Here is a 27,990-nt window from a genome sequence, read left to right on the forward strand (position 1 = left end):
TCATATTGTTTTTATTCTTCAATTTGTTAATATGGTGTATCACATTGATTGATTTGCGTATATTGAAGAATCCTTGCATCCCCGGGATAAATCCCACTTGATTGTGGTGTATGATCCTTTTAATGTGTTGTTGGATTCTGTTTGCTGGTATTTTGTTGAGGATTTTGGCATCTACATTCATCAGTGATATTGGTCTGTAATTTTCTTTTTTTGTAGTATCTTTGTCTGGTTTTGGTATCAGGGTGATGGTGGCCTCATACAATGAGTTTGGGAGTGTTCCTTCCTCTGCAATTTTTTGGAAGAGTTTGAGAAGGATGGTGTTAGCTCTTCTCTAAATGTTTGTTAGAATTCACCTGTGAAGCCATCTGGTCCTGGACTTTTGTTTGTTGGAAGATTTTTAATCACAGTTTCAATTTCATAACTTGTGATTGGTCTGTTCATATTTTCTGTTTCTTCCTGGTTCAGTCTTGGAAGATTATACCTTTCTAAGAATTTGTCCATTTCTTCCAGGTTGTCCATTTTATTGGCATAGAGTTGCTTGTAGTAGTCTCTTAGGATGCTTTGTATTTCTGTGGTGTCTGTTGTAACTTCTCCTTTTTCATTTCTAATTTTATTGATTTGAACCCTCTCCCTCTTTTTCTTGATGAGTCTGGCTAATGGCTTATCAATTTTGTTTATCTTCTCAAAGAACCAGCTTTTAGTTTTATTGACCTTTGCTATTGTTTTCTTTGTTTCTATTTCATTTATTTCCGCTCTGATCTTTATGATTTCTTTCCTTCTGTTAACTTTGGGTTTTGTTTGTTCTTCTTTCTCTAGTTCCTTTAGGTGTAAGGCTAGATTGTTTACTTGAGATTTTTCTTGTTTCTTGAGGTAGGCTTGTATAGCTATAAACTTCCCTCTTAGAACTGTTTTTGCTGCATCCCATAGGTTTTGGATCGTCGTGTTTTCATTGTCATTTGTCTCTAGGTATTTTTTGATTTCCTCTTTGATTTCTTCAGTGATCTCTTGGTTATTTAGTAATGTATTGTTTAGCCTCCATGTGTTTGTGTTTTTTACGTTTTTTTCCCTGTAATTCATTTCTAATCTAATAGTGTTGTGGTCAGAAAAGATGCTTGATATGATTTCAATTTTCTTAAATTTACTGAGGCTTGCTCTGTGACCCAAGATGTGATCTATCCTGGAGAATGTTCCATGCACACTTGAGAAGAAAGTGTAATCTGCTGTTTTTGGATGGAATGTCCTATAAATATCAATTAAATCTATCTGATCTATTGTGTCATTTAAAGTTTCTGTTTCCTTATTTATTTTCATTTTGGATGATCTGTCCATTGGTGTAAGTGAGGTGTTAAAGTCCCCCACTATTATTGTGTTACTGTCGATTTCCTCTTTTATAGCTGTTAGCAGTTGCCTTATGTATTGAGGTGCTCCTATGTTGGGTGCATATATATTTATAATTGTTATATCTTCTTCTTGGATTGATCCCTTGATCATTATGTAGTGTCCTTCCTTGTCTCTTGTAACATTCTTTATTTTAAAGTCTATTTTATCTGATATGAGTATTGCTACTCCAGCTTTCTTTTGATTTCCATTTGCATGGAATATCTTTTTCCATCCCCTCACTTTCAGTCTGTATGTGTCCCTAGGTCTGAAGTGGGTCTCTTGTAGACAGCATACATATGGGTCTTGTTTTTGTATCCATTCAGCAAGCCTGTGTCTTTTGGTTGGAGCATTTAATCCATTCACGTTTAAGGTAATTATCGATATGTATGTTCCTATGACCATTTTCTTAATTGTTTTGGGTTTGTTTTTGTAGGTCCTTTTCTTCTCTTGTGTTTCCCACTTAGAGAAGTTCCTTTAGCATCTGTTGTAGAGCTGGTTTGGTGGTGCTGAATTCTCTTAGCTTTTGCTTGTCTGTGAAGCTTTTGATTTCTCCATCAAATCTGAATGAGATCCTTGCTGGGTAGAGTAATCTTGGTTGTAGGTTCTTCCCTTTCATCACGTTAAGTATATCATGCCACTCCCTTCTGGCTTGTAGAGTTTCTGCTGAGGGATCAGCTGTTAAGTTTATGGGAGTTCCCTTGTATGTTATTTGTCATTTTTCCCTTGCTGCTTTCAATAAATTTTCTTTAATTTTTGCCAATTTGATTACTATGTGTCTCAGCATGTTTCTCCTTGGGTTTATCCTGTATGGGAGTCTCTGCACTTCCTGGACTTGGGTGGCTATTTCCTTTCCCATGTTAGGGAAGTTTTCCACTATAATCTCTTCAGATATTTTCTCGGGTCCTTTCTCTCTCTCTTCTCCTTCTGGGACCCTTATAATGCGAATGTTGTTGCATTTAATGTTGTCCCAGAGGTCTCTTAGGCTGTCTTCATTTCTTTTCATTCTTTTTTCTGTATTCTGTTCCGCAGCAGTGAATTCCACCATTCTGTCTTCCAGGTCACTTATCCGTTCTTCTGCCTCAGTTATTCTGCTATTGATTCCTTCTAGTGTAGTTTTCATTTCAGTTATTGTATTGTTCATCTCTGTTTGTTTGTTCTTTAATTCTTCTAGGTCTTTGTTAAACATTTCTTGCATCTTCTCGATCTTTGCCTCCATTCTTTTTCCGAGGTCCTGGATCATCTTCAGTATCATTATTCTGAATTCTTTTTCTGGAAGGTTGCCTATCTCCACTTCATTTAGTTGTTTTTCTGGGGTTTTATCTTGTTCCTTCATCTGGTATATAGCCCTCTGCCTTTTCATCTTGTCTATCTTTCTGTGGATGTGGTTTTTGTTCCACAGGCTGCAGTATTATAGTTTTTCTTGCTTCTGCTGTCTGCCCTCTGGTGGTTGAGGCTATCTAAGAGCCTTGATGGGAGGCTCTGGTGGTGGGTAGAGCTGACTGTTGGCTGTGGTGGTCAGAGCTCAGTAAAACATTAACCCACTTGCCTGTTGATGGGTGGGGCTGGGTTCCCTCCCTGTTGGTTGTTTTGCCTGAGGCAACCCAACACTGGAGCCTACCTGAGCTCTTTGGTGGGGCTAATGACAGACTCTGGGAGGGCTCACGCCAAGGAGTACTTCCCAGAACTTCTGCTGCCAGTGTTCTTGTCCCCACGGTGAAACAGAGCCACCCCCCTCCTCTGCAGGAGACCTTCCAACACTAGCAGGTAGGTCTGGTTCAGTCTCCCCTGGGGTCACTGCTCCTTCCCCTGGGTCCCAATGCGCACACTATTTTGTGTGCACCCTCCAAGAGTGGGGTCTCTGTTTCCCACAATCCTGTCGAAGTCCTGCAATCCATTCCCTCTAGGTTTCAAAGTCTGATTGTCTACGAATTCCTCCTCCCGTTGCCGGACCCCCAGGTTGGGAAGCCTGATGTGGGGCTCAGAACCTTCACTCCAGTGGGTGGACTTCTGTGGTATAAGTGTTCTCCAGTCTGTGAGTCACCCACCCAGCAGTTAAGGGATTAGATTTTGCTGTGATTGCACCCCTCCTACCGTCTCACTGTGGCTTCTCCTTTGTCTTTGGAATTGGGGGTATCTTTTTTGGTGAGTTCCAGTGTCTTCCTGTCAATGATTGTCCAGCAGCTAGTTGTGATTCTGGTGTTCTCGCAAGCAGTATGAATAGTTTTATCCCATATATGTGAAAGAAAATGAAACATACCGTAAAAGTCTGGAAAAAGATATACAGAAAGTATTTACTGTGGTTATTTCTGGGGAGAAGCATGGTTGGTGGGTGGAAGTTGGTGGAAGGGGACTTCTCATTTTCATTCTGTATCATTTGTAGTTTTCAACAATCATATATTTATAAATTTATCACATAATAAACATAATTAAAATAAAAATAATAAATAAATATTTAAAATAATTAAAATTTCAAAAAGAATTAAAGAAATTGCTGAATTTATTCATGGTAGCTATAAAAGTTATATACTATGATTCAGTCAGGTATTCCTTTAGCAGTTCACAGCATTGACTGTCCTTTTAAGTACTGTAGAATATAGTGATGGAGATAAAGGGAGGGTGAGCTCTCAAATTGATATGCTTTGTACACAAACATTCCAGTATTAGTACATTCTTTAAATATTGAGTCTTCTTTAATAACAAATTTATTGGGATACAATTCACCCACTTAAAGTAGAAAATTCGAGCCTGAACCAAGATGGCGGAGTAGAAGGACGTGCTCTCACTCCCTCTTGTGAGAACACCAGAATCACAAGTAGCTGCTGGGCAATCATTGACAGGAAGACACTGGAACTCACCAAAAAAGATACCCCACATCCAAAGACAAAGGAGAAGCCACAGTGAGACGGTAGGAGGGGTGCAATCACAGCAAAATCTAATCCCATAACTGCTGGGTGGGTGACTCACAGACTGGAGAACACTTATACCACAGAAGTCCACCCACTGGAGTGAAGGTTCTGAGCCCCACATCAGGCTTCCCAACCTGGGGGTCCGGCAACGGGAGGAGGAATTCGTAGAGAATCAGAATTTGAAGCCTAGTGGGATTTGATTGCAGGACTTCGACAGGACTGGGGGAAACAGAGACTCCACTCCTGGAGGGCACACACAAAGTAGTGTGTGCAGTGGGACCCAGGGGAAGGAGCAGTGACCCCAGGGGAGACTGAACCAGACCTACCTGCTAGTGTTGGAAGGTCTCCTGCACAGGCGGGGGGTGGCTGTGGCTCACCGTGGGGACAAGGACACTGGCAGCAGAAGTTCTGGGAAGTACTCCTTGGCGTGAGCCCTCCCAGAGTCTGTCATTACCCCACCAAAGAGCCCAGGTAGGCTCCAGTGTTGGGCTGCCTCAGGCCAAACAACCAACAGAGAGGGAACCCAGCCCCACCCATCAGCAGTCAAGCAGATTAAAGTTTTACTGAGCTCTGCCCACCACAGCAACAGTCAGCTCTACCCACCACCAGTCCCTCCCACCAGGAAACTTACACAAGCCTCTTAGATAGCCCCATCCACCAGAGGGCAGACAGCAGAAGCAGGAAGAACTACAATCCTGCAGCCTGTGAAACAAAAACCACATCCACAGAAAGATAGACAAGATGGAAAGACAGAGGGCTATGTACCAGATGAAGGAACAAGATAAAACCCCAGAAAAACAACTAAATGAAACGGAGATAGGCAACCTTCCAGAAAAAGAATTCAGAATAATGATAGTGAAGATGATCCAAGACCTCGGAAAAAGAATGGAGGCAAAGATCGAGAAGATGCAAGAAATGTTTAACAAAGAACTAGAAGAATTAAAGAACAAACAAACAGAGATGAACAACACAATAACTGAAATGAAAACTACACTAGAAAGAATCAATAGCAGAATAACTGAGGCAGAAGAACGGATAAGTGACCTGGAAGACAGAATGGTGGAATTCATTGCTGCGGAACAGAATACAGAAAAAAGAATGAAAAGAAATGAAGACAGCCTAAGAGACCTCTGGGACAACATTAAATGCAACAACATTCGCATTATAGGGGTCCCAGAAGGAGAAGAGAGAGAGAAAGGACCCGAGAAAATATCTGAAGAGATTATAGTGGAAAACTTCCCTAACATGGGAAAGGAAATAGCCACCCAAGTCCAGGAAGTGCAGAGACTCCCATACAAGATAAACCCAAGGAGAAACACACCGAGACACATAGTAATCAAATTGGCAAAAATTAAAGACAAAGAAAAATGATTGAAAGCAGCAAGGGAAAAATGACAAATAACATACAAGGGAACTCCCATAAGGTTAACAGCTGATCCCTCAGCAGAAACTCTACAAGCCAGAAGGGAGTGGCATGATATACTTAACGTGATGAAAGGGAAGAACCTACAACAAGATTACTCTACCCAGCAAGGATCTCATTCAGATTCGATGGAGAAATCAAAAGCTTTACAGACAAGCAAAAGCTAAGAGAATTCAGCACCACCAAACCAGCTCTACAACAAATGCTAAAGGAACTTCTCTAAGTGCGAATCACAAGAAAAGAAAAGGACCTGCAAAACAAACCCAAAACAATTAAGGAAATGGTCATAGGAATATACATATCCATAATTACCTTAAACGTGAATGAATTAAATGATTCAACCAAAAGTCAGAGCCTTTCTGAATGGATACAAAAACAAGACCCATATATATGCTGTCTACAAGAGACCCACTTCAGACCTAGGGACACATTCAGACTGAAAGTGAGGGGATGGAAAAAGATATTCCATGCAAATGGAAATCAAAAGAAAGCTGGAGTAGCAATACTCATATCACATAAAATAGACTTTAAAATAAAGAATGTTACAAGAGACAAGGAAGGACACTACATAATGATCAAAGGGATCAATCCAAGAAGAAGATATAACAATTATAAATATATATGCACCCAACATAGGAGCACCTCAATACATAAGACAACTGCTAACAGCTGTAAAAGAGGAAATTGACAGTAACACAATAATAGTGGGAGACTTTAACACCTCACTTACACCAATGGACAGATCATCCAAAATGGAAATAAATAAGAAAACAGAAGCTTTAAATGATACAATAGACCAGATAGATTTAATTGATATTTATAGGACATTCCATCCAAAAACCGCAGATTACACTTTCTTCTCAAGTGTGCATGGAACATTCTCCAGGATAGATCACATCTTGGGTCACAAATCAAGCCTCAGTAAATTTAAGAAAATTGAAATCATATCAGGCATCTTTTCTGACCACAAGGCTATGAGATTCGAAATGAATTACAGGGGAAAAACGTAAAAAACACAAACACATGGAGACTAAACACTACATTACTAAATAATCAAGAGATCACTGAAGAAATCAAAGAGGAAATCAAAAAATACCCACAGACAAATGACAATGAAAACATGACAATCCAAAACCTATGGGATGCAGCAAAAGCAGTTCTAAGAGGGACGTTTATAGCTATACAAGCCTACCTCAAGAAACAAGAAAAATCTCAAGTAAACAATCTAACCTTACACCTAAAGGGACTAGAGAAAGAAGAACAAACAAAACCCAAAGTTAGCAGAAGAAAAGATATCATAAAGATCAGAGCAGAAATAAATGAAATAGAAACAAAGAAAACAATAGCAAAGGTCAATAAAACTAAAAGCTGGTTCTTTGAGAAGGTAAACAAAATTGATAAGCCATTAGCCAGACTCATCAAGAAAAAGAGGGAGAGGACTCAAATCAATAAAATTAGAAATGAAAAAGGAGAAGTTACAACAGACACTGCAGAAATACAAAGCATCCTAAGAGACTACTACAAGCAACTCTATGCCAATAAAATGGACAACCTGGCAGAAATGGACAAAGTCTTAGAAAGGTATAACCTTCCAAGACTGAACCAGGAAGAAATAGAAAATATGAACAGACCAATCACAAGTAATGAAATTGAAACTGTGATTAAAAATCTTCCAACAAACAAAAGTCCAGGACCAGATGGCTTCACAGGTGAATTCTATCAAACATTTAGAGAAGAGCTAACACCATCCTTCTCAAACTCTTCCAAAAAACTGCAGAGGAAGGAACACTCCCAAACTCATTGTATGAGGCCACCATCACCCTGATACCAAAACCAGAAAAAGATACTACAAAAAAGGAAAATTACAGACCAATATCAGTGATGAATATAGATGCAAAAATCCTCAACAAAATACTAGCAAACAGAATCCAACAACACATTAAAAGGATCATACACCATGATCAAGTGGGATTTATCCCAGGGATGTAAGGATTCTTCAGTATATGCAAATCAATCAGTGTGATGCACCATATTAACAAATTGAAGAATAAAACCCATATGATCATGTCAATAAATGCAGAAAAAGCTTTTGACAAAATTCAACACCCATTTATGATAAAAACTCTCCAGAAAGTGGGCATAGAGGGAACCTACCTCAACATAATAAAGGCCATATATGACAAACCCACAGCAAACATCATTCTCAATGGTGAAAAACTGAAAGCATTTCCTCTAAGATCAGGAACAAGACAAGGATGTCCACTCTCACCGCTATTATTCAACATAGTTTTGGAAGTCCTAGCCACGACAATCCGAGAAGAAAAAGAAATAAAAGGAATACAAATTGGAAAAGAAGAAGTAAAACTGTCACTGCAGATGACATGATATTATACATAGAGAATCCTAAAGATGCCACCAGAAAACTGCTAGAGCTAATCAATGAATTTGGTAAAGTTGCAGGAAACAAAATTAATGCACAGAAATCTCTTGCATTCTTATACACTAATGATGAAAAATCTGAAAGGGAAATTAAGGAAACACTCCCATTTACCATTGCAACAAAAAGAATTTAATACCTAGGAATAAACCTTCCAAGGGAGACAAAAGACCTGTATGCAGAAAACTGTAAGACACTGATGAAAGAAATTAAAAATGATACCAACAGATGGAGAGATATACCATGTTCTTGGATTGGAAGAATCAATATTTTGAAAATGACTATACTACCCAAAGCAACCTACAGATTCAATGCAATCCCTATCAAATTACCAATGGCATTTTTTACAGAACTAGAACAAATCATCTTAAAATTTATATGGAGACACCAGAGACCCCGAATAGCCAAAGCCGTCTTGAGGGAGAAAAACGGAGCTGGAGGAATCAGACTCCCTGGCTTCAGACTATACTACAAAGCTACAGTAATCAAGACAATATGGTACTAGCACAAAAACAGAAACATAGATCAATGGAACAAGATAGAAAGCCCAGAGGTAAACCCACGCACCTATGGTCAACTAATCTATGACAAAGGAGGCAAGGATATACAATGGAGAAAAGACAGTCTCTTCAATAAGTGGTGCTGGGAAAACTGGACAGCTACATGTAAAAGGATGAAATTAGAACACTCCCTAACACCATACACAAAAATAAACTCAAAATGGATCCGAGACCTAAATGTAAGACCGGACACTATAAAACTCTTAGAGGAAAACATAGGAAGAACACTCTTTGACATAAATCACAGCAAGATCTTTTTTGATCCACCTCCTAGAGTAATGGAAATAAAAACAAAAATAAAGAAATGGGACCTAATGAAACTTCAAAGCTTTTGCACAGCAAAGGAAACCATAAACAAGACGAAAAGACAGCCTTCAGAATGGGAGAAAATATTTGCAAATGAATCAACGAACAAAGGATTAATCTCAAAAATATATAAACAGCTCATGCAGCTCAAAATTAAAGAAACAAACAACCCAATCCCAAAAAGGGCAGAAGACCTAAATAGACATTTCTCCAAAGCAGACATACAGACGGCCAGGAAGCACATGAAAAGCTGCTCAACATCACTAATTATTAGAGAAATGCAAATCAAAACTACAATGAGGTATCACCTCACACCAGTTAGAATGGGCATCATCAGAAAATCGACAAACAACAAATGCTGGAGAGGGTGTGGAGAAAAGGGAACCCTCTTGCACTGTTGGTGGCATTGTAAACTGGTATAGCTGCTATGGAGAACAGTATGGAAGTTCCTTAAAAAACTAAAAATAGAATTACCGTATGATCCAGCAATCCCACTACTGGGCATATACCCAGAGAAAACCACAATTCAAAAAGACACATGCACCCCAATGTTCACTGCAGCACTATTTACAATAGCCAGGTCATGGAAGCAACGTAAATGCCCATCGACAGACAAATGGATAAAGAAGATGTGGTACATATATACAACAGAATATTACTCAGCCATAAAAAGGAACGAAACTGGGTCATTTGTTCTGACGTGGATGGATCTAGAGACTGTCATACAGAGTGAAGTAAGTCAGAAAGAGAAAAGCAAATATCGTATATTAACACATGTATGTGGAACCTAGAAAAATGGTACAGATGAGCCGGTTTGCAGGGCAGAAGTTGAGACACAGATGTAGAGAACAGACATATGGACACCAAGGGGGGAAAGCCGTGGGGGTGGGGGGGTGGGGGGGGTGGGATGAATTGGGCGATTGGAATTGACATGTATACACTGATGTGTATAAAATTGATGACTAATAAGAACCTGCTGTATAAAAAAATAAAATAAAATTCAAAAATTCAAAAAAAAAAAATTAGAAAATTCAATGGCCTTTAGTTTATTCACAAAGTTGCGCAATCGTCACCACAGTATATTTTAGAACATTTTCGTCACCCCCCAACCAAAGGAAAAAAAAAAAAAAACACCTCTATACTGATTAGCACTCACTCCCCATTCCCATCCTCTGCCCAGCCCCTGGCAACTGCTAATCTGCTTTTGTCTTTATCGATTTGACTTTTCTGGCCATTTCAAATAAATGGAATCACACAATATGCGATTCTTTGTGACTGGCTTCTTTCACTTAGCATAATGTCTTCAAGGTTCATCCATGTTGTAGCATGTGTCAATACTTCATTCCTCTTTACTGCTGAATATTATTCCGTTGTATAGATATAGCACATTTTGTTTATCCTTTCCTCAGTGGATAACTCATTTGGGTTGCTTCCACTTTTTTGGCTGTTATGAATAATGCTACTATGAATATCTGTGTGCAGGTTTTTCTGTGAACATATTTGTTCAGTTCTCTTGGGTATATACCTAGGAGTGGAATTGCTGGGTCATCGAGTAAGTCTGTGTTTAACTTTTTGAGTAATTGCGAAACTGTTTTCCAAAGCAGCTGTACCATTTTGCATTCCCACCAGCAGTGTATGAGGGCTTTAATTTTGCCACATCTTTGCCAACATTTGTTATTATTTGTCTTTTTTGATGATAGTCATCCTAGTGTGTGTGAAGTGGTATCTCATTGTGATTTCTCTTGACTCTTAATTGACAAATCCATCAACAGCGTTAAAATCATACATTTTGATATTTGTATGGAAGGTCTTCCTTCCCTCAACTGCCATATCTACCCCCAGATTGATAAGGTTCCTTAGTGTTCACTCTTCATGGGAGACAGGGCTTGGAAGTTATTTGTGCTGTATACATGCAGGTCTTTGCAGGTAATTGGTGGGCATAGAGGCAGTATCTAGGTGATGGTTGGAATGCTGGTAGATTTCCATCTTTCCCTTCCTCCCTCCCTTCCTTCCTTCATTTACCAAATATTTTTGGCATTAAGAATATCCCTTATTCTCACCACCGAAAGGAATAGAAGAGATCATAATGAAAAAAATCTAGCAGCTGTCTTAAGTGGGTTTCCTAGAAGCAGAGTCTGAGATAGGGACTTCTGGTACAAGTGACTTCCTGAGAGAGTATTCTCAGGGAAAACCTATAAGAGAGTGAGGAAAGCAAGATAGGACAGGGAAGAAGCTAGGCAAAAATATGGTTTCTGGAGAAGTCTGACCTCAGCCTGATCCCATTGGGAGCTCTGAAGTGTGAAATGCATCAGTTTGTCCCACCCAGTGGCAAGGGAGGTGGGGGTCTGGGCTGTGATACTCTTGCTTCAGTTAGTCATTTTCTATGGGCATCCCCCCAGGAGGGAGGGATATCTGATATCCTAAGCAACTCTGGGGGAGGTGCTGCCCATCTGCCAAGGGCAATCCTGGGGAGGAGGAGGGCAGGTAGAAGCGATACCCATTAGCATCTATGGCAGCTGGGAGATGAGAACTTCAGAGGAGTAAAGGGGACTTGCATGGAACACCAACAGTACCTGTTTGGGATTCATTAATTGATCAATGTATTTTTATTTTGTCCAGCTATCCAACTTCTTCTCCTTCATGTTGGAAAACTATACACGTGTACTTGAGGAAGATTCAGGTAAGTAAAAAGTTTCGTCTTTTGAAAAGCAGTCATTAAATATTGAATTGTCTCATCAAGGAATGTAAACTCTGAAGATGGGAGAACACTAAGAAATTAAAAAGATGCCCATCTGTCTTGTCTGTGTGACACCAAGCAACTGGTGAAATCAGTTTAACTGGCTTTTTCCATCCTTGATTGCTGTCAACTAAATTGACCATTTAATTTTTTCATTTTCAAAAAACTGAATTAGATTTCATTTTACATTAGTATGTTGAATACCTTCTCTGAACCACAACATACTGATGTACAATAGTAGCTTAGTAAAGAGGATCTTATTTTTAATCTACAGAACTTTTGTGGTGAGAGATCAAAATATCTTGACTATTTCATGAAACAGATCTGGGTGAAGGATTAAACACAGTTGGCACCATCATGTCTCTGTTTTCTCCATAGCTAGCTAGCTGTCTGTCAGGCTTTCTATTTATCTATCATTTATTTAGTCATTCTGAAATGACTAAGTAAATCATTTCAGATATATACAATATAGGTGTGATTCAAAATGATTTTAAAATTATAGTTATTGAGGGACTTCCCTGGCGGTCCAGTGGTTAGGACTCAGTGCTTCCACTGCAGGGGGCATGGGTTCAGTCCCTGGTCAGGGAACTAAGATCTCACATGCCACACGGCATGGCCAAAAAAAAAAAAAAATTATAGTTATTCACAAGTCATGTATTTCTCTGCAAATTAAGATCTGCCTGTTGTTATCTTCAAGGTAGGCACTTGACTTAGAAGCTCATTTTTCTTTAATTTGGGCCAACCATTTTTGTTCTAGTTAAAAATGTGTATGGCATCTAAAGCATCTTTTAATCTAGTGAGCACCCTTCAAAGGGGTGAAAGAAGGGTGTTTTAATGGTATGCTCTGAGCTAAGTAAATATGTGTGAAACTAAAGCATTTAATGATCTGTAGAAGGTTTCTGAATGGTGGAATAGCGAAACCTGAGGAGTGGGGAGTGGGTGGGAAGTAGGTATTTTGCCATTTTTTTTCTTTTAGCTAATTACAATTTGAAGACAGTTGTTTGTGCTTCATGTTCTTTGGCAAAAATATTTCTGAGAGGAAATATAATAATAATGAAATGAAACAGCCCTCTTTCTGCTAATGACCTAATATTTTAATCTGAGCTCTGCATCAGAATCACTTATGGATATTCATAGCCACAGATGGCTGGGTTCCAGCCCAAAGATATTTACTCAGGCTCTATATTTTTAAAAATCTGCTTCAAAAATTATGCAAGTGATTTAAAAATATTTTAAAAATTTTATCAGAGAAGGGGACAGTGGTTTAACTTTCTTATGTAAACTTTTCTGGAAGAAAAGTATACAAATTACAGGAAAGTACACAAATGATAAGTATATGACTTAATAAATTTTCTCAGAGTAACCTCAGCCTTGTAACATGCACCCAGAACAAGAAATAAAACATTATCATAGCCACAAAAGCCCCCTCCTGTTCTCCTCTACTCACTACCCAATCCCTGCACCCTCGTCACTACTTTCCTGACTTCTACCTCCTAGATTAGTTTTGCTTGTTTTTGAACTTCTCTGTATAAATGAAAACGTACAGTTTTGCTTCTTTTACTCAACTTTATATTTGTGAGAGTCATCCATTTGGTCATTCTTATTGCTGAATAATATTTAATTTTATGAATATACCAAAATTTATCCATTCTATTGTTTATGGACATTTGAGTTGTTTTCAGTTTTGGTAATTTAAATGGTACTACTATGCACATTCTTGTACTTGTCCTTTTTAGTGAACATATGTATTCTTTTCTTTTGCTATATACTCATTTTCAGTTATCTATTGCTGTATAACAAACCACCCCAAAATTTAGTGCTTTAAAACAACAACCATTTTATTGCTTGCGATTCTGTGGGTCAGGCATTTGAAGGGCTCAGTGGGGATGGCTTGTCTTTGTTGCATGTGGTGTCAGTTGGTCTCACTCAACTTAGCTGGGCTGGAGAGGGAGGTCCAAATGGTTTTCTCACATGTTTGGGACTTTGGTGTTGGCTATGAGCTTGGATACCTCAGTTCTCCTCATGCAGCCTCTCTGTCCAACAGGATATCCTGGACTTCTTTACATGGCAGCTAGATCCCAAGAGGGCAAAGGCAGAAGCCACAAGGCCTCTTTAGGCCTCTGCTCTGGAACTCACACAAAATCAGTTCTGCCATATCCTATTGGTCAAAGCAAGTCACAAGGCTAGGTGCAGATTCAAAGGGGTTAGGAAAGATCCATCTCTTGCAGGGAGCAGTAGCAGCAGCATTATCTTGTAAAGGGATATGAATACAAGGAGACGTGATTCGTTGGGGACCATTATTATAAAGATGTACCACAACCCAGGAAAGGAAGTTTGGAGTTATAGGACATACATATGGTCAGCTTTATTAGGTACTGATAAACAGTTTTACAAAATTGTTGTACCAAGTTATACTGCCAACAGTGTATGAGAGTTCCAGTTGTTCAGTATCTTTGTCAACACCTGAAATTATCAGTCCTTTTCATTTTAGCCATTCTGGTGGGTATGTAGTAATATCACATTTCTGCTTTAATTTGCATTCCCCTGGTGAGCAGAGAAGTTGCTCACTTGTTTGAATGTTTAGCAGTCACGTGGACATCCCATATGGCAAAGTGCCTGTTCAGGTCTTTTGCCCATTTTTCTATTGGGTATCTGCCTTTTTCTTACCAATTTGTAAGAGTTCTGTAGGTATTCTAAATATGAGAATGTGAATCTTTGTTAGATGAATTTATTGCAAATATCTGCTCCTAGTCTTTGGCTTTTATCCATCCCCCTAGTCTTTAATCTTTAAATGATGTCTTTTGATGAGTAGACATTCTTGATTTTTTTTTTAAATTAATTAATTTATTTTTATTTTTGGCTGTGTTGGGTCTTCGTTTCTGTGTGAGGGCTTTCTCTAGTTGCGGCCAGCGGGGGCCACTCTTCATCGCGGTGCGCGGGCCTCTCACTATCGCGGCCTCTCTTGTTGCAGAGCACAGGCTCCAGAGGCGCAGGCTCAGTAGTTGTGGCTCACGGGCCTAGTTCCTCCGCGGCATGTGGGATCTTCCCAGACCAGGGCTCGAACCCGTGTCCCCTGCATTAGCAGGCAGATTCTCAACCACTGCGCCACCAGGGAAGCCCGACATTCTTGATTTTAATGTAGTACAATTTTTTTCTTTTATGGTTAGTGCTTTCTGTATCCTGCTTAAGAAACCCTTGCCTGATATGAGCGTGCGCGCATGTGTGTGTGTCTGTGTGTGCTCATTTGTGCAAAAATAAATACAGGAGAAACCTACAGGGTAAATCAGAAACTAATGGCATTATTTACCTACAGGAAATGGAGGGACAGGTGGGAGCAGGGCAGAAAGAATGGGGAGAATGGGGTTTGGGTAGGAGGGATGAGGGGCAAGTGACACATCTCTGAGAATACCTTTCTGTAGTTCTGAATCTTAGAACCATGATAATGTTTCACATCCCTAAAAAAAAAATAATAATTAATTAAAAACAGGAAGAGAGAGAGAATGTGATTCCCAAGTGGAATACACACTGTGACAAATGAACTTAATTGTATTACAAATGAATAACCATCACCCAAAGGAGGTGGGGAAGAAACAAAATAACCTAAGTGACATTGGAAAATAGCGTTTAACCATAATATGCCTTGATGAGGTTTCATTTTTATTTATCCTGTGTGGGGTTTGCTGAGCTTCTGTTATATCTAAGTTGATATTTTTGTCAGGTTTAGGAAATTTTCATCCATTAATTATTTAAAATATCTTTCTTTTCAAGTCTAAATATCTTTTTCTTTGTGAATCCTTGGCTTTTAAACTTAGAAGGCCCTGAAATATTTAAAATGTGGATTACCATGGCTGTTTTTCTAGATTTTTTATGATTTGACTTTTAAAAGTTTTAACATTTCATAAATTTTGAATTTTTGATATTAAACTAAAAAAGGAAATTTTGGTGCCTAGTGGTTGAGAATAATTAAAAAACACACCTACGAAGAAAATGTCCAAGTAGTTAACCAAATTTTCCCCACGACATTTATTTCATAATGTATCTTTTCACCATGTTTTGTAGTGCCTCCTTCATAATATATTCATTAAAAAATGTGTAATAGGGCATATTTCCAGGCTGTCTGTTATCTTACACATCTCTCTATTATAGAGTCCTAGTATCATACTGATTTAGTTATTATATGTATCAGAAAAAGAGATTTACAGATTATTGCTGTATGTTGATTTCACTTTCAAAATTTTTTCCAGCTTTATTAAAATATAATTAACATATAACATTATATAAGTTTAAGGTGTACAGTATAATGATTTCTTATATGCATATATTACAAAATGATTACCACAATGTTAGTTAACACATGCATCAATTCACATAGTTACAATTTTGTGTGTGTGTGGTGAGAGCTTTTAAAATGTACTCTCTTAGCAACTTTCAGTATATAATAAAGTATTGTTGACTAGAGTCACCATACTGTACATTACTGTAGGTTGCTTTCTGATGGCCCTTTTTGGTGGGAAAGTTCCAGACAACCTCTACCTAGGCCTGTTTGGCAGAAGTGCTATGACCCCTAAGCAGGGTATATTTAGGGACCAGAAGGTCACTTAACATTTCCAGATACCAGGGCCAGTTTAATGGTTTTAACTCTGAGGCACAGAGTATGCTGAGACATTCTGGGTGTTCCAAAGGTGAGAGGTGACCTACATGTCCTACTGCTTTGCTCAAAGCCAATTCATAGGACTTGATGGGGAGACGCTGCACATCCTTTCCCCAGTCTGAGTTTTTACATCAGCCTCCTCCCACAGGTAGAAAGCCAAAGCTGCTATATACATAGCAACAGGTTTAAACAGAGTCTGGTGGAAGTGGGGAGTGGGATGGAGTGAGTGGAAGTGTTGTTTTGACTTTTCTTTCTGCTTTCCAGATCAATCAAAATGTGCTATCAAGCCAGGTATTTTATATTTTTTGTTGCTATGGTGAATAAGATATTTCCCCCACTGTATCTCCCTAATGATTATTGGTAGTATTTAGTAAAGCGTTTGGTTTATGTCTGTTTATTTTGTATTGTGATACTATTGAACAGTAACATTAAATAATAATAATAATTATTATTACTACTCATATTTATTAAATGCCATGTGCCATGTCTTTTAAGTGCTTTAAATATATCATTTCATTTAGTTTTCATGACAAACCAGTGGAATTAGTATTCTCATCCCCCTTTTGTGGATGAGAATACTGAGGCTTATAAGGTAACCTCCCAAGGTTATTCATCTTATCAGTGGTGAAGCTGTGATTCAAACCAGTGAGATTAACCGCTGTTATTGTTTTAATTCTCCTATCAATTCTGGGAGTTTTTCAGTTGATTTTCTTGAGTGTAGATATTTAATCACACTGGTCACAAGTAACTTTATATCTTTCTGTCCAAGAGTCACTGCTCTTATTTTGGCTTCATGTTTTATTATATTTGCTGGAGATAGCAGAACAGTGTTAAAATGAAACAGTGAAAGTGGGCATCCCCGTTTTGTTAATGATTCAATGGAAAAACCATTACCGTTGATTTAAATTTTTAAAAATACATTAAGGAGGTATCCTTCCATTCCTAGTTTTCTGAGTTTTTAAAAAAATCAAGAACAGGTGTTGAATTTTACAAAAGGTCATTTTGGCATCTATTGAACTTATTGTATGGACACTCATGATTTTAATCCAGATTCATAATTGAGAAATGAAGTAACTATAAACATGGTTCAATTTGTGCTTTTCTTTTTCCAGCAACGTCTGGAGCTTGTATTCAAAGTGACATGCGGGTGGTAGAGGCAGAAATTGTTTTTTTAAAAAAAATTATGAGCTTTAGATTTTTCCTAGTCCAGATTTTGAGTCTGTACTGGGCAAAAGAAAAGATTGTGTGTAGGGGGTATTTTTGAGGTATTTTCTTTAGAACAACTTGTTAAGGCATCATTCAGTTATAATTCAAGATTTTATTATATTTAATTACTATAGATTCATGTTGACAGAATTAGAAACCAAATAGGTATGGATTAATTCTAATTACATGTTGCACAAATATTCTTATAGTTGGCATTCATTAAATTATTATTAGTTATAATAGTTACAGCCCACAAGGACAGTACATGCATTTGAAATGTTGACGCTTTTGATTGTTTTCACATATGATGCACGTTAGCTACCCATGTTAGGAAGAAAATCTATGTTATTCTTTATTATGTGGATAAAAACCAGCAGAAGGATTATGATTTGATGTTTATTGATATTTCATATTGAGTAGTTTTGATTAAGAATTGGTTTAGGGGGCTTCCCTGGTGGCGCAGTGGTTAAGAATCCGCCTGTCAATCCAGGGGACACAGGTTTGAGTCCTGGTCCGGGAAGATCCCACATGCCACGGAGCAACTAAGCCCGTGTGCCACAACTACTGAGCCTGTGCTCTAGAGCCCGTAAGCCACAACTACTGAGCCCACATGCCACAACTACTGAAGCCTGGGCACCTAGAGCCCGTGCTCTGCAGCAAGAGCAGCCACTGCAATGAGAAGCCCGTGCACCGCAACAAAGAGTAGCCCCCGCTCGCTGCAACTAGAGAAAGCCCGCGCACAGCAACGAAGACCCAATGCAGGCAAAACTAAATTGAAAAAAAAAAAGAATTGGTTTAGGGAATTCCCTGGTGGCCCAGTGGTTAGTACTCCGCATTTCCACTGCAGGGGGCCCAGGTTCAATCCCTGGTTGGGGAATTAAGATCCTGCAAGCTGCGCGGCAAGGCCAAAAAAAAAAAAAAAAAAAAAAAAAAATTGGTTTAGGGAAATGGTGCTTTTTCATATATTTATCACTGAACTTATAAGAAATGAGGGTCATCAAATGTATGAAAGGAAGGGCCAGACTGGACTTTTTTTTTTTTTAAGAAGAAAAGCAATATTTTTATTACAGTCTTAAATAACAAGACTGAGTTTTAATAACCAGAACTGGTGGAATTGACTTGTGTCAGTTAGCTGATGAGAAAGGGAAAGTTGACAGAACATTGGTGAAGGCAATGGTCGGGAAAAGAAAATCAGTTCTTGTTTATACCTCACCAGTTGGGATTTCTCAGTAAGGTAGTTATAAGATGATATAGTGTGGGAATAAAGACGCAGACCTACTAGAGAATGGACTTGAGGATACAGGGAGGGGGAAGGGTAAGCTGGGACAAAGTGAGAGAGTGGCATGGACATATACACACTACCAAATGTAAAACCGATAGCTAGTGGGAAGCAGCCACATAGCACAGGGAGATCAGCTCGGTGCTTTGTGACCACCTAGAGGGGTGGGATAGGGAGGGCGGGAGGGAGACGCAAGAGGGAGGGGATATGGGGATATATGTATATGTATAGCTGATTCACTTTGTTATAAAGCAGAAACTAACACACCATTTAACACACAGTAAAGCAATTATACTCCAATAAAGATGTTAAAAAGAAAAAAGATGATATAATGCAACTGCTGAGGTTGTTTTTGGTTTTGTTTGTTTGGTTGTTGTTGTTTTCCCAAGAGAAGCCTGATTTTTCAGTAAGTAAAGCTGGGAAGAAGAAAGGTTTTTTTTTTGGAGTAAGATGCTCTTCTAAGAAAGACTACCAAGTAGAAATGATCATTAAGATAGTCAAGTAGAATAGTTTGGCTTTTCTGCCTACAAAATGAACCTGAGATAAAATTTACCAAGATGCTCTGCATTTCTAGTTTTCAAACATAAAATGAAATAATTAAGTTTTCTCAAATCTCAAACCAAATCCAAATGAGAAAAATAACCTCTGCTGGACCACATTGAAGACAGACATTATTACTCCTAAATTTAACTTCTTATAAAACATCATCAATTACCACCAAAAAATATTGGAGTACACAATAATTTAGAAAACGTTTTAAAATTACCAAATATTATGACTTTAGAAAAAAATTTCAAGTTTAGTTTTTAATTGTAATCTCTCAGCATAACTGAATAATGAAAAACAATGTATTCTATCTATATCTGCTAACATCATACCTTCCAAACCTATAGAGAACTTCTTATTTATTTATTTATTTATTTTGGGCTGCATTGGGTCTTTGTTGCTGCGCGCGGGCTTTCTCTAGTTGCGGTGAGCGGGGGCTACTCTTTGTTGTGGTGTGCAGTCTTCTCATTGCAGTGGCTTCTCTTGTTGTGGAGCACGGGCTCTAGGCTTGTGGGTTTCAGTAGTTGTGGCATGCGGCGGGCTCAGTAGTTGTGGCACACAGGCTTAGTTGCTCCGCGGCATGTGGGATCTTCCCAGACCAGGGCTTCAACCCGTGTCCCCTGCATTGGCAGGCGGATTCTTAACCACTGCGCCACCAGGGAAGCCCTAGAGAACTTCTAATTAATGAGCTTAGTAGCAATTCAGTGTTAATGAGCTGAAGAGTATGTCATTGTCCTATCAGTTATCTGTTACTGCAATAATACTGTGTATTAAACAACTATAATAGCTCAGTAACATGTAATAAACATTTCTTTTTGCTCACAAGTGTACAGATCAGCTGAGCACTTCTGCTGATCTTGGCAGACTTGATTTGGCAGTTTTTTGGGTCTCTCAAAAGAGAGAGCATGGAAGCATACAAGGCCTCCTGAGGCCTTGGCTTGGAACTGGTACATAACACTTCCACCATATTCTTTAGTCCAACTCAAGTCACAAACCCAACCCAGCTTCAAGGGCTGGGGAAGGAGACTCTTGATGAGAGTGGCTGCAAAATCACATTAAAAAGAGCATGACTAGAGGCTGGAGTCGAGAATTGGGGATACTTTTGCAATCAATCTACCATATCACTTTTCATCTTTCTCCACCTGAATTGGCCAGATTTCTTTTCTTGGGCTGACTGTTTCATAGGCAGTCTAGCAAGAAAGAGATCCTGGGTCTCAGCACCTACTGAAATGGGCAGTGGAGGTAATCTGTTACACAGAAATATCTCTTCGAGAGAGAGAGGTCCTTTGGGAATTTCTGCCTATGGTTTGTTACCAAGAAGAAAAAGAAAATCATGTCAGAAAATTGGTTTTTATGTGATGAGAGAAACAAATCAATTACAGTTAAGTAAAATTTGAAGTGTTTAACAGGGAAAATTGAATGTTGCCATTTAATTTTCTGTAGATCCTGAATAGCCACAGATGTTTGAACCAAATACAATGCATTGTTATGTTTCCAGCCCTATTTGTAAAAATCTGAGATATTAGAGTGGGCAAAAAAAAATGTAGAGTTAGAGCTTCAGAGCATCAAAATACCTTGATTGACCAGTTTTCCCTGTGCTCCTCCCTCTCCTCCCCACTGATGAACTCACTGCTTTGGTAAAATGTCCACCTGGGAAGGGATAATGATGATTCATGTGAATGTACCTACTGATCTCAGAACAAATCATTCCTCATGGTTATATGTGGGATATCTTGGTATTCATAACATTTAGCACAGTGCTTTACATGGGCTAGGTATTCAAGAAGTTATTTATTGCATTTTAAGTATGGAAATGTAGATTTTTTTTCCCCCTTTTCTGTCTTTCCATTTCCAGAATTAGTAACTCACCTTCTTGGCAGCAACATCCAGGACAAGGATAGACGGGACTATTTGAGGTTGATAGACGTCCCAGACTCCTACCGTGGTCCTCGGCTGCAATTTCCTCTCACTTTTACTGATATTGATTTACTTATTGAGGCCTTCAAGCAACAACAGGCAAGTAGAAGCAGATACTGTCCTGATTCTTTTTTTTTTTTTAATTAATTAATTTATTTATTTATTTATTTATTTTTGGCTGTGTTGGGTCTTCGTTTTCTATGCGAGGGCTTCCTCTAGTTGCGGCAAGCGGGGGCCACTCTTCATCGCGGTGCACGGGCCTCTCACTGTCGCGGCCTCTCTTGTGGCGGAGCACAAGTTCCAGACGCGCAGGCTCAGTAGTTGTGGTTCACAGGCGTAGTTGCTCCGCGGCATGTGGGATCTTCCCAGACCAGGGCTCGAACCCATGTCCCCTGCACTGGCAGGCAGACCCTCAACCACTGCACCACCAGGGAAGCCCTGTCCTGATTCTTGTACATAACATGTGCTCACTGACTATCTGTTGAATGAATAGATGAAAATACTACAGCAGAAATGCATTCCCTTGGGAAAAAACTTCACATTAAGTGAGAGCTACCCTCTGCTTTGCTTAACCCATTAAATACAAGTCTCCTCAGGTGCACAGAAACCTCCTCTCTATCTATAGGCTTACAGTATTTCCTTGTTCTTTTTTCTGAGGTATAATTCACATACCATAAAATTCACCATTTTAAAGTGTACGATTGATTCAGTGCTTTTTAGTACATTCACAAGATTGTGCAACAATCACTAATATCTAACTCCAGAACATTTTCTTCACCCCCAAAAGAAGTGCCGTACCCATTACCATTCCCTCCTCCCCTACTCCTGGCAACCACTGTTCTACTTTCTGTCTCTGTGGATTTGTCTCTTCTGGATATTTTGTACAAACGGAATCATGTAATATGTTTCCTTTTGTATGTGGCTTATTTCCCTTAGCATAATGTTTTTAAGGTTCATGCATGCCATAGTATGTTTCATCACTCCTTTATTTTTATGGCTGACTAATATTCTATTATATGAGTATACCACATTTTGTTTATCCATTCATCAATGGATGAACATTTGGATTTTTTTCTACCTTTTGGCTATTATGAACAATGCTGCCATGAACATTTATGTGTAAGTTTTTATATGAACATATGTTTTCAGTCCTCTTGCGTCTGTACCTAGGAGTGGAATTGCTGAGTCATATGGTGACTCAATGTTTAACGTTTTGAGGAACTGCTAAATTGTTTTCCACAGTGGCTGCACCATTTTACATTACCACTAGTAATACGTGAGGGTTCCAGTTTCTCTACATTTTTTGCCAACACTTGTTATTTTATGTTTTTTAAAAATTTTAAATTTTATTTTTATTATAGCTATCCTAGTTGTGTGTAAAGTGGTATCTAATTGTGGTTCTCATATGCATTTCCCTAATGGCTAAGATGTTGAGCATCTTTTCATGCTTACTGGCCATTTGTACACATTCTTTGGAGAAATGTCTATTCAGATCCTTTGCCCATTTTAAAATCAGGTTATTTGTCTTCTTACTATTGAGTTGTAAGGGTTCTTTATATATTCTGGATACAAGTCCCTTATCAGATATACAATTTGCAAATATTTTCTCCCATTCTGTAGGTTGTCTTGTCACTTTCTTAATAATGTCTTTTGAGTCACAAGAGTTTCTAATTTTGATGACGTCCAATTTATCTCCTTTTTTCTTTGGTTGCTTGTGTTTTGGCATCATATCTAAGAATCCATTGCTAAATCCAAGGTCATGAAGATTTACCCCTATGTTTTCTTTTAAGAATTTTATAGTTTTAGCTCTGACATTTAGCTCTATGAGCCATTTTCAGTTAACATCTCTATATGGTATGAGGTATGGGTCCAACTTCATTCTTTGCATGTGGATATGCAGTTGTCCCTATACCTTTTGTTGAAGAACCTGTTCTTTCCCCATTGAATGGTTTTGGTTCCTTTGTAAAAAATTAATAGGCCATAGCTGTCTGGATTTATTTCTGGACTCCCAATTCTTTTCCATTGGTGTGTGTGTCTATCCTTATGCCAGTACCACACTGTCTTGATTACTGTAGCTTTGTGGTAAGTTTTGAAATCAGGAAGTGTCAATCCTTTGCCTTTGTTATTCTTTCTCAATATTGTTTTGGCATTTAGGGTCCCTTGCAGTGAATTTGAAGATTGACTTTTCCATTTATGCAAAAAAGCCCACTGAGATTTTGGTAGGGGTTGCACTGAATCTGTAGATTGCTTTGGGTAGTATTGTCTTCTTGACAATGTTAAGTCTTCTAATCCATGAACATGGGATGTTTTTCCATTTATTTGGGTCTTCTTTAATTTCCTTCAGCTATGCTTTATAATTTTATACTTTTCAGTGTACAAGTCTTTCACTGCCTTGAATTTATTCCTAGGTATTTTATTCTTTTGGTTGCTATTATAAAACGAATTGCTTTCTTAATTCCCTTTTGAACTGTTCATTGCTGGTGTATAGAAACACAACTGACTTTTGTAGGTTGATCTTTTACTCTGCAACTTTGCTGAATTCATTTATTAGCTCTAATAGGTGTGTGTTTGTGTGTGTGTGTGTGTGTGTGTGTGTGTATTCTTTTGGATATTCTATATACAGGATCACAGCATCTGTGAATAGAGTTTTACTTCTTCGTTTCTGGTTTAGATGCCTTTTATTTCTTTTTCTTGCCTAATTGCTCTGGCTAGGATTTCCAGTATAATGTTGAATAGCAGTGGTGAGAGCAGACATGCTTTTCTTATTCCTCATCTTAGGGAGAAAGCTTTTAATCTTTTCACCATTGAGTTTGATGTTAGTTATGGTTTGGTTTGGTTTGGTTTTTAATAAATGCTGTTTATCAAGTTGAGGAAGTGTCCATCTATTCCTAGTTTTCTGAGTGGCTTTATCATGAAAAGGTGTTGGAATTTGTCAAATACTTTTTCTGCATTAGTTGAGATGATTGTGTGTTTTTTTCCCTTCATTATAGTAATGTTGTGTATTACATTGATCAGTTTTCTTATGTTGAACCACTCTTACATTCCTGGAATAAATCCCACTTGGTTATGGTATATAATTCTTTAGAAATTCTGTTGGATTTGGTTTGCTGGTATCTTGTCAAGGATTTTTGCATTTTATTCGTAAGAGATATTGGTCTGTATTGTCTTCTTGTGTGGTGTTTTTATCTGGCTTTGATATCAAGGTAATACTGTCCTCATGAAATGAGTTAGGAATTGCTTCCTTCTCTTCTATTTTTTAGAAGAGTTTGAGAAGGATTGGTGTTACTTCTTTAAAGGTTTCATAGAGTTCACCAGTGAAGCTGTCTGGTCTTGCACTTTTCTTTGTTAGGAAGTTTATGATTACTGATTCAATCTCTACTTGTTCTAGATCTGTTCAGATTTTCTATTTCTTCTTGAGTGTTTTGATAATTTGTGTGTTTCCAGGAATTTGTCCATTTCATCTAAATTATCTAATTTGTTAGTGTACAATTGTTCATAATATTCTCTTATAATTCTTTTTATTTCTTTGAGGTCAGTGGTAATGTCCCCATTTTCATTTCTGATTATAATTATTTGCATTTTCTCTCTTTTTTTTCTTGGCCAGTCTAGGTAAAATTTTGTCAATTTTGTAGCTCTTTTCAAAGAACCAACTTTTGGTTTTGTTGATTGTATTGGTTTTCTGTTCTCTATTTCATTTATCTGCACTCTAATCCCTATCTTCTTCCTTCTGCTGGCTTTCCGTTTAATTTGCTCTTGTTTTTCTAGCTCCTTAACTCATTACTGATGGGGGGATTTTTGTAGAAACTAATGCCTGTGGCTGGCGATTTTTATTTTGGCTGGCCAAAAAGTCAATTCTGTTATTTCACTAACACTTTGCAGGTTATTACATTCAGTAGTTATATCTGACACACCTGTAAAGTCTTCTAATTTTCGTGAAATGTTGTCTTCTATCCACTCTTCTGTAGAAGCAAAGGAACATTCTCCAGCACCACGAGTTTCATTTTCACTTTCCGTATCAGAATCAATCACTAAGGTTTTTTGTCTTTTTGTTGGTGTTATATTCACATTGTCTGAATCAGAACTATATTCTGAAGAACTGTCATCTTCTGGACGCTAGTATATATGTTGCTCAGACAGTCAGAGAAAATATCTGCATAAAGTTCACCGAACAGTTCTTCTTCACTCAGAATTTCACAATGTGTCATTTTTGAAAACTTTACGTTTATAATATACACAAGGTTGGAGCAAAACCTAATGGAGCAAAATGTGAATGATAATGACAATCATAAGTTATATAATGAACCCTTGATCAATTTTAAGCTCTAACAACTTTGCATGGTGATGTTAATTGTATCACTCTCTAAAAACGTATTGATATGTCTCTGGTCAATAATGTTCAGGTAACAAAAGACGTATTAATGTGTCTCTGGTCAATAATGTGTTAAGCATTAAGTCAGGCTTTTCATTCGAGATCTTTCTTCTTTCTTAATGTAGGCATTTACAGCCATACATTTCTCACTGAGCATTGCTCTTACTGTATCCCGTAAGTTTTGGTATGTTGTGTTTTAATTTTTGTTCATCTCCAAGTATTTTCTAATTTCCCTCATGATTTCTTCAACATATTCAAGAGTATGTTGTATAATTTCCACATATTTGTGAACTTTCCAGTTTTCCTTCTGTTATTGATTTCTAGTTTCATTCCATTGTGGTCAAAGAAGATACTTTGTATGATTTCAGTCTTTTAGAATGTATTGAGGCTTGTTTTGTAGCCTAACATCTGGTCTATCCTAGAGAATGTTCCATGTGCACTTGTAAGAAAATGTGTAGTCTGCTGTTTTGGGTGGAGTAGTCTATTGATGTTTCTTAGGTCTAGTTGGGTGTGAGGTCTCCGAAGTTTCTTTTCTTTTAGGCTGTGTTCACCTAGTGTTTTGACAGAGATTTCCTTGAACACCAAGAGCCATTAAGAAAGAAAGAAAGAGAGAGAGAGAGAGAGAGGAAGGGAGGGAGGAGGGAGCGGGAAGGGAGGGGGAGGGAGGGAGGAGGAAAGAAAGGAGGAAAGAGGGAAAGAAAGAGGGAGGGGGAAGAAAGAGGGAGAGGGAAAGAAAGAAGGGAAGGGAACAGAAGGGAAGGAAAGGGAAGGAAGGAAAATCTAGTCTTTGCTGATTGGCTCTGTGTTGGTACACTCCTTTACTGCTTAGCCTGGCTGTTTACAAATCCATCTTAGCCTTTACTTTCTGCTTGCACTGTGCCATTTTTAAGTTGCCTCTTTCTTAATTCAGCATTGGTTGCTGTGAGCTTTGACTGTTTTCCAGAGTTCTGACAAAGTTGGATCTGACAGGTTTTCTTTGTTTGTTTGATCTGGTTTTTTGGCTTTATTTTTCAGTGTTTCTGCAGAGGGATGGGATCTTGGAACTATCTACCTCATTATTTTCTGACACCACCCCAGAACCCTCATTCTCAGGTTAGGACCTTAAGGGTGTACCCTAGGAGTAAGAGTGAATGAGAAGTACTGGCTCTGTAGGGACTGAAGCAAAATTTTGAATCATCTAATTCCTGAAATTGAATTGAGATCATCCTAGACAGCTAGTGCTCCTAGCCATCTGCCAAGAGAAAGTTTAAACCCTCTCTGGAAGAAAATAGGGGCTTAAATTATTTCTTCAAGTTTTCATGTACAGTATCCAGAACTTAACACAACTGTTAACCAGGCACAGGAGGATGCAAGATTCACAAAAGAAAACTGAGGCAAACAGCAAACAATGGAAACAAACCTATAGAGTTTTTAGATAATGGCATTATCAGACTCAGGGTTGAAAATAAATATGCTTAATATGCTCAAGGACATAAAAGCTATGACAAAAATTCAAGGAGCTATAATAGAAAAGATAGACAATTTTGATTTTATAAAAATGAAAAAAATATGATGCTAAGGGAAGAATAAAAGGTTCAACATAGTGTACAGTGTGCTCCCATTTGTTAACAAAATTAATGAGCATTATATACTTTGATTTTTAAAAATTGAGATAAAATTCATATCACATAAAATTGATTGTTTTAACCATTTTAAATAAAGTGTATGATTCATTGGTTTTTAGTATATTCACAATGTTGTGCAACCATCACCACTATCTAATTCCAGAACATTTTTATCATCCTCAAAACAAAACCCTGTGCCTCATTCCCTCTTCTCCCTAGCCCCTGGCAACCACTAGTTTACCTTCTGTCTCTGCAGATTTGCCTAATCTGCGCATTTTATATAAATGGAATCATATAATATATGCCTTTTGTGTCTGGTGGCTTCTGCTTGGTATAATGTTTTCAAGGTTCATTCATGTTGTAGCATGTATCAGTCAGTACCTCATTCCTATTTTTGTTCGAATAATATTCCTTTGTGTGAATATACCACATTTTATTTAAGGGATTATGTATTTATACATGTGTTTGCATATTCATATGTGGTTATATTGATTTTTTTAAAATTTATTTATTTTATTTATTTATTATTTTTGGCTGCGTTGGGTCTTCATTGCTGCGTGTGGGCTTTCTCTAGTTGCAGTGAGCGGGGGCTACTCTTCGTTGCGGTGCGCGGGCTTCTTATTGCAGTGGCTTCTCTTGTTGCGGAGCACAGGCTCTGGGTGCAAGGGC

The 27,990-nt window shown here is 38.1% G+C and overlaps 1 protein-coding gene across 3 annotated transcripts in view; it reads left to right on the top strand.

The window, feature by feature from the left end:
- PPEF1 (protein phosphatase with EF-hand domain 1) overlaps positions 1 to 27,990 on the top strand; it is a 158,955-nt gene that overhangs the window by 74,693 nt on the left and 56,272 nt on the right. For all 3 annotated transcript variants that reach the window (XM_059910715.1, XM_059910713.1, XM_059910714.1), the window contains 2 exons: positions 11,632 to 11,692; positions 21,287 to 21,447. In XM_059910715.1, the coding sequence (XP_059766698.1) occupies positions 11,632 to 11,692; positions 21,287 to 21,447 (222 nt within the window). The remainder of the gene's footprint in view (positions 1 to 11,631; positions 11,693 to 21,286; positions 21,448 to 27,990) is intronic.

The sequence above is a fragment of the Balaenoptera ricei genome, chromosome X (assembly GCF_028023285.1).
Source record: "Balaenoptera ricei isolate mBalRic1 chromosome X, mBalRic1.hap2, whole genome shotgun sequence".
Lineage (NCBI taxonomy): Eukaryota > Metazoa > Chordata > Mammalia > Artiodactyla > Balaenopteridae > Balaenoptera > Balaenoptera ricei.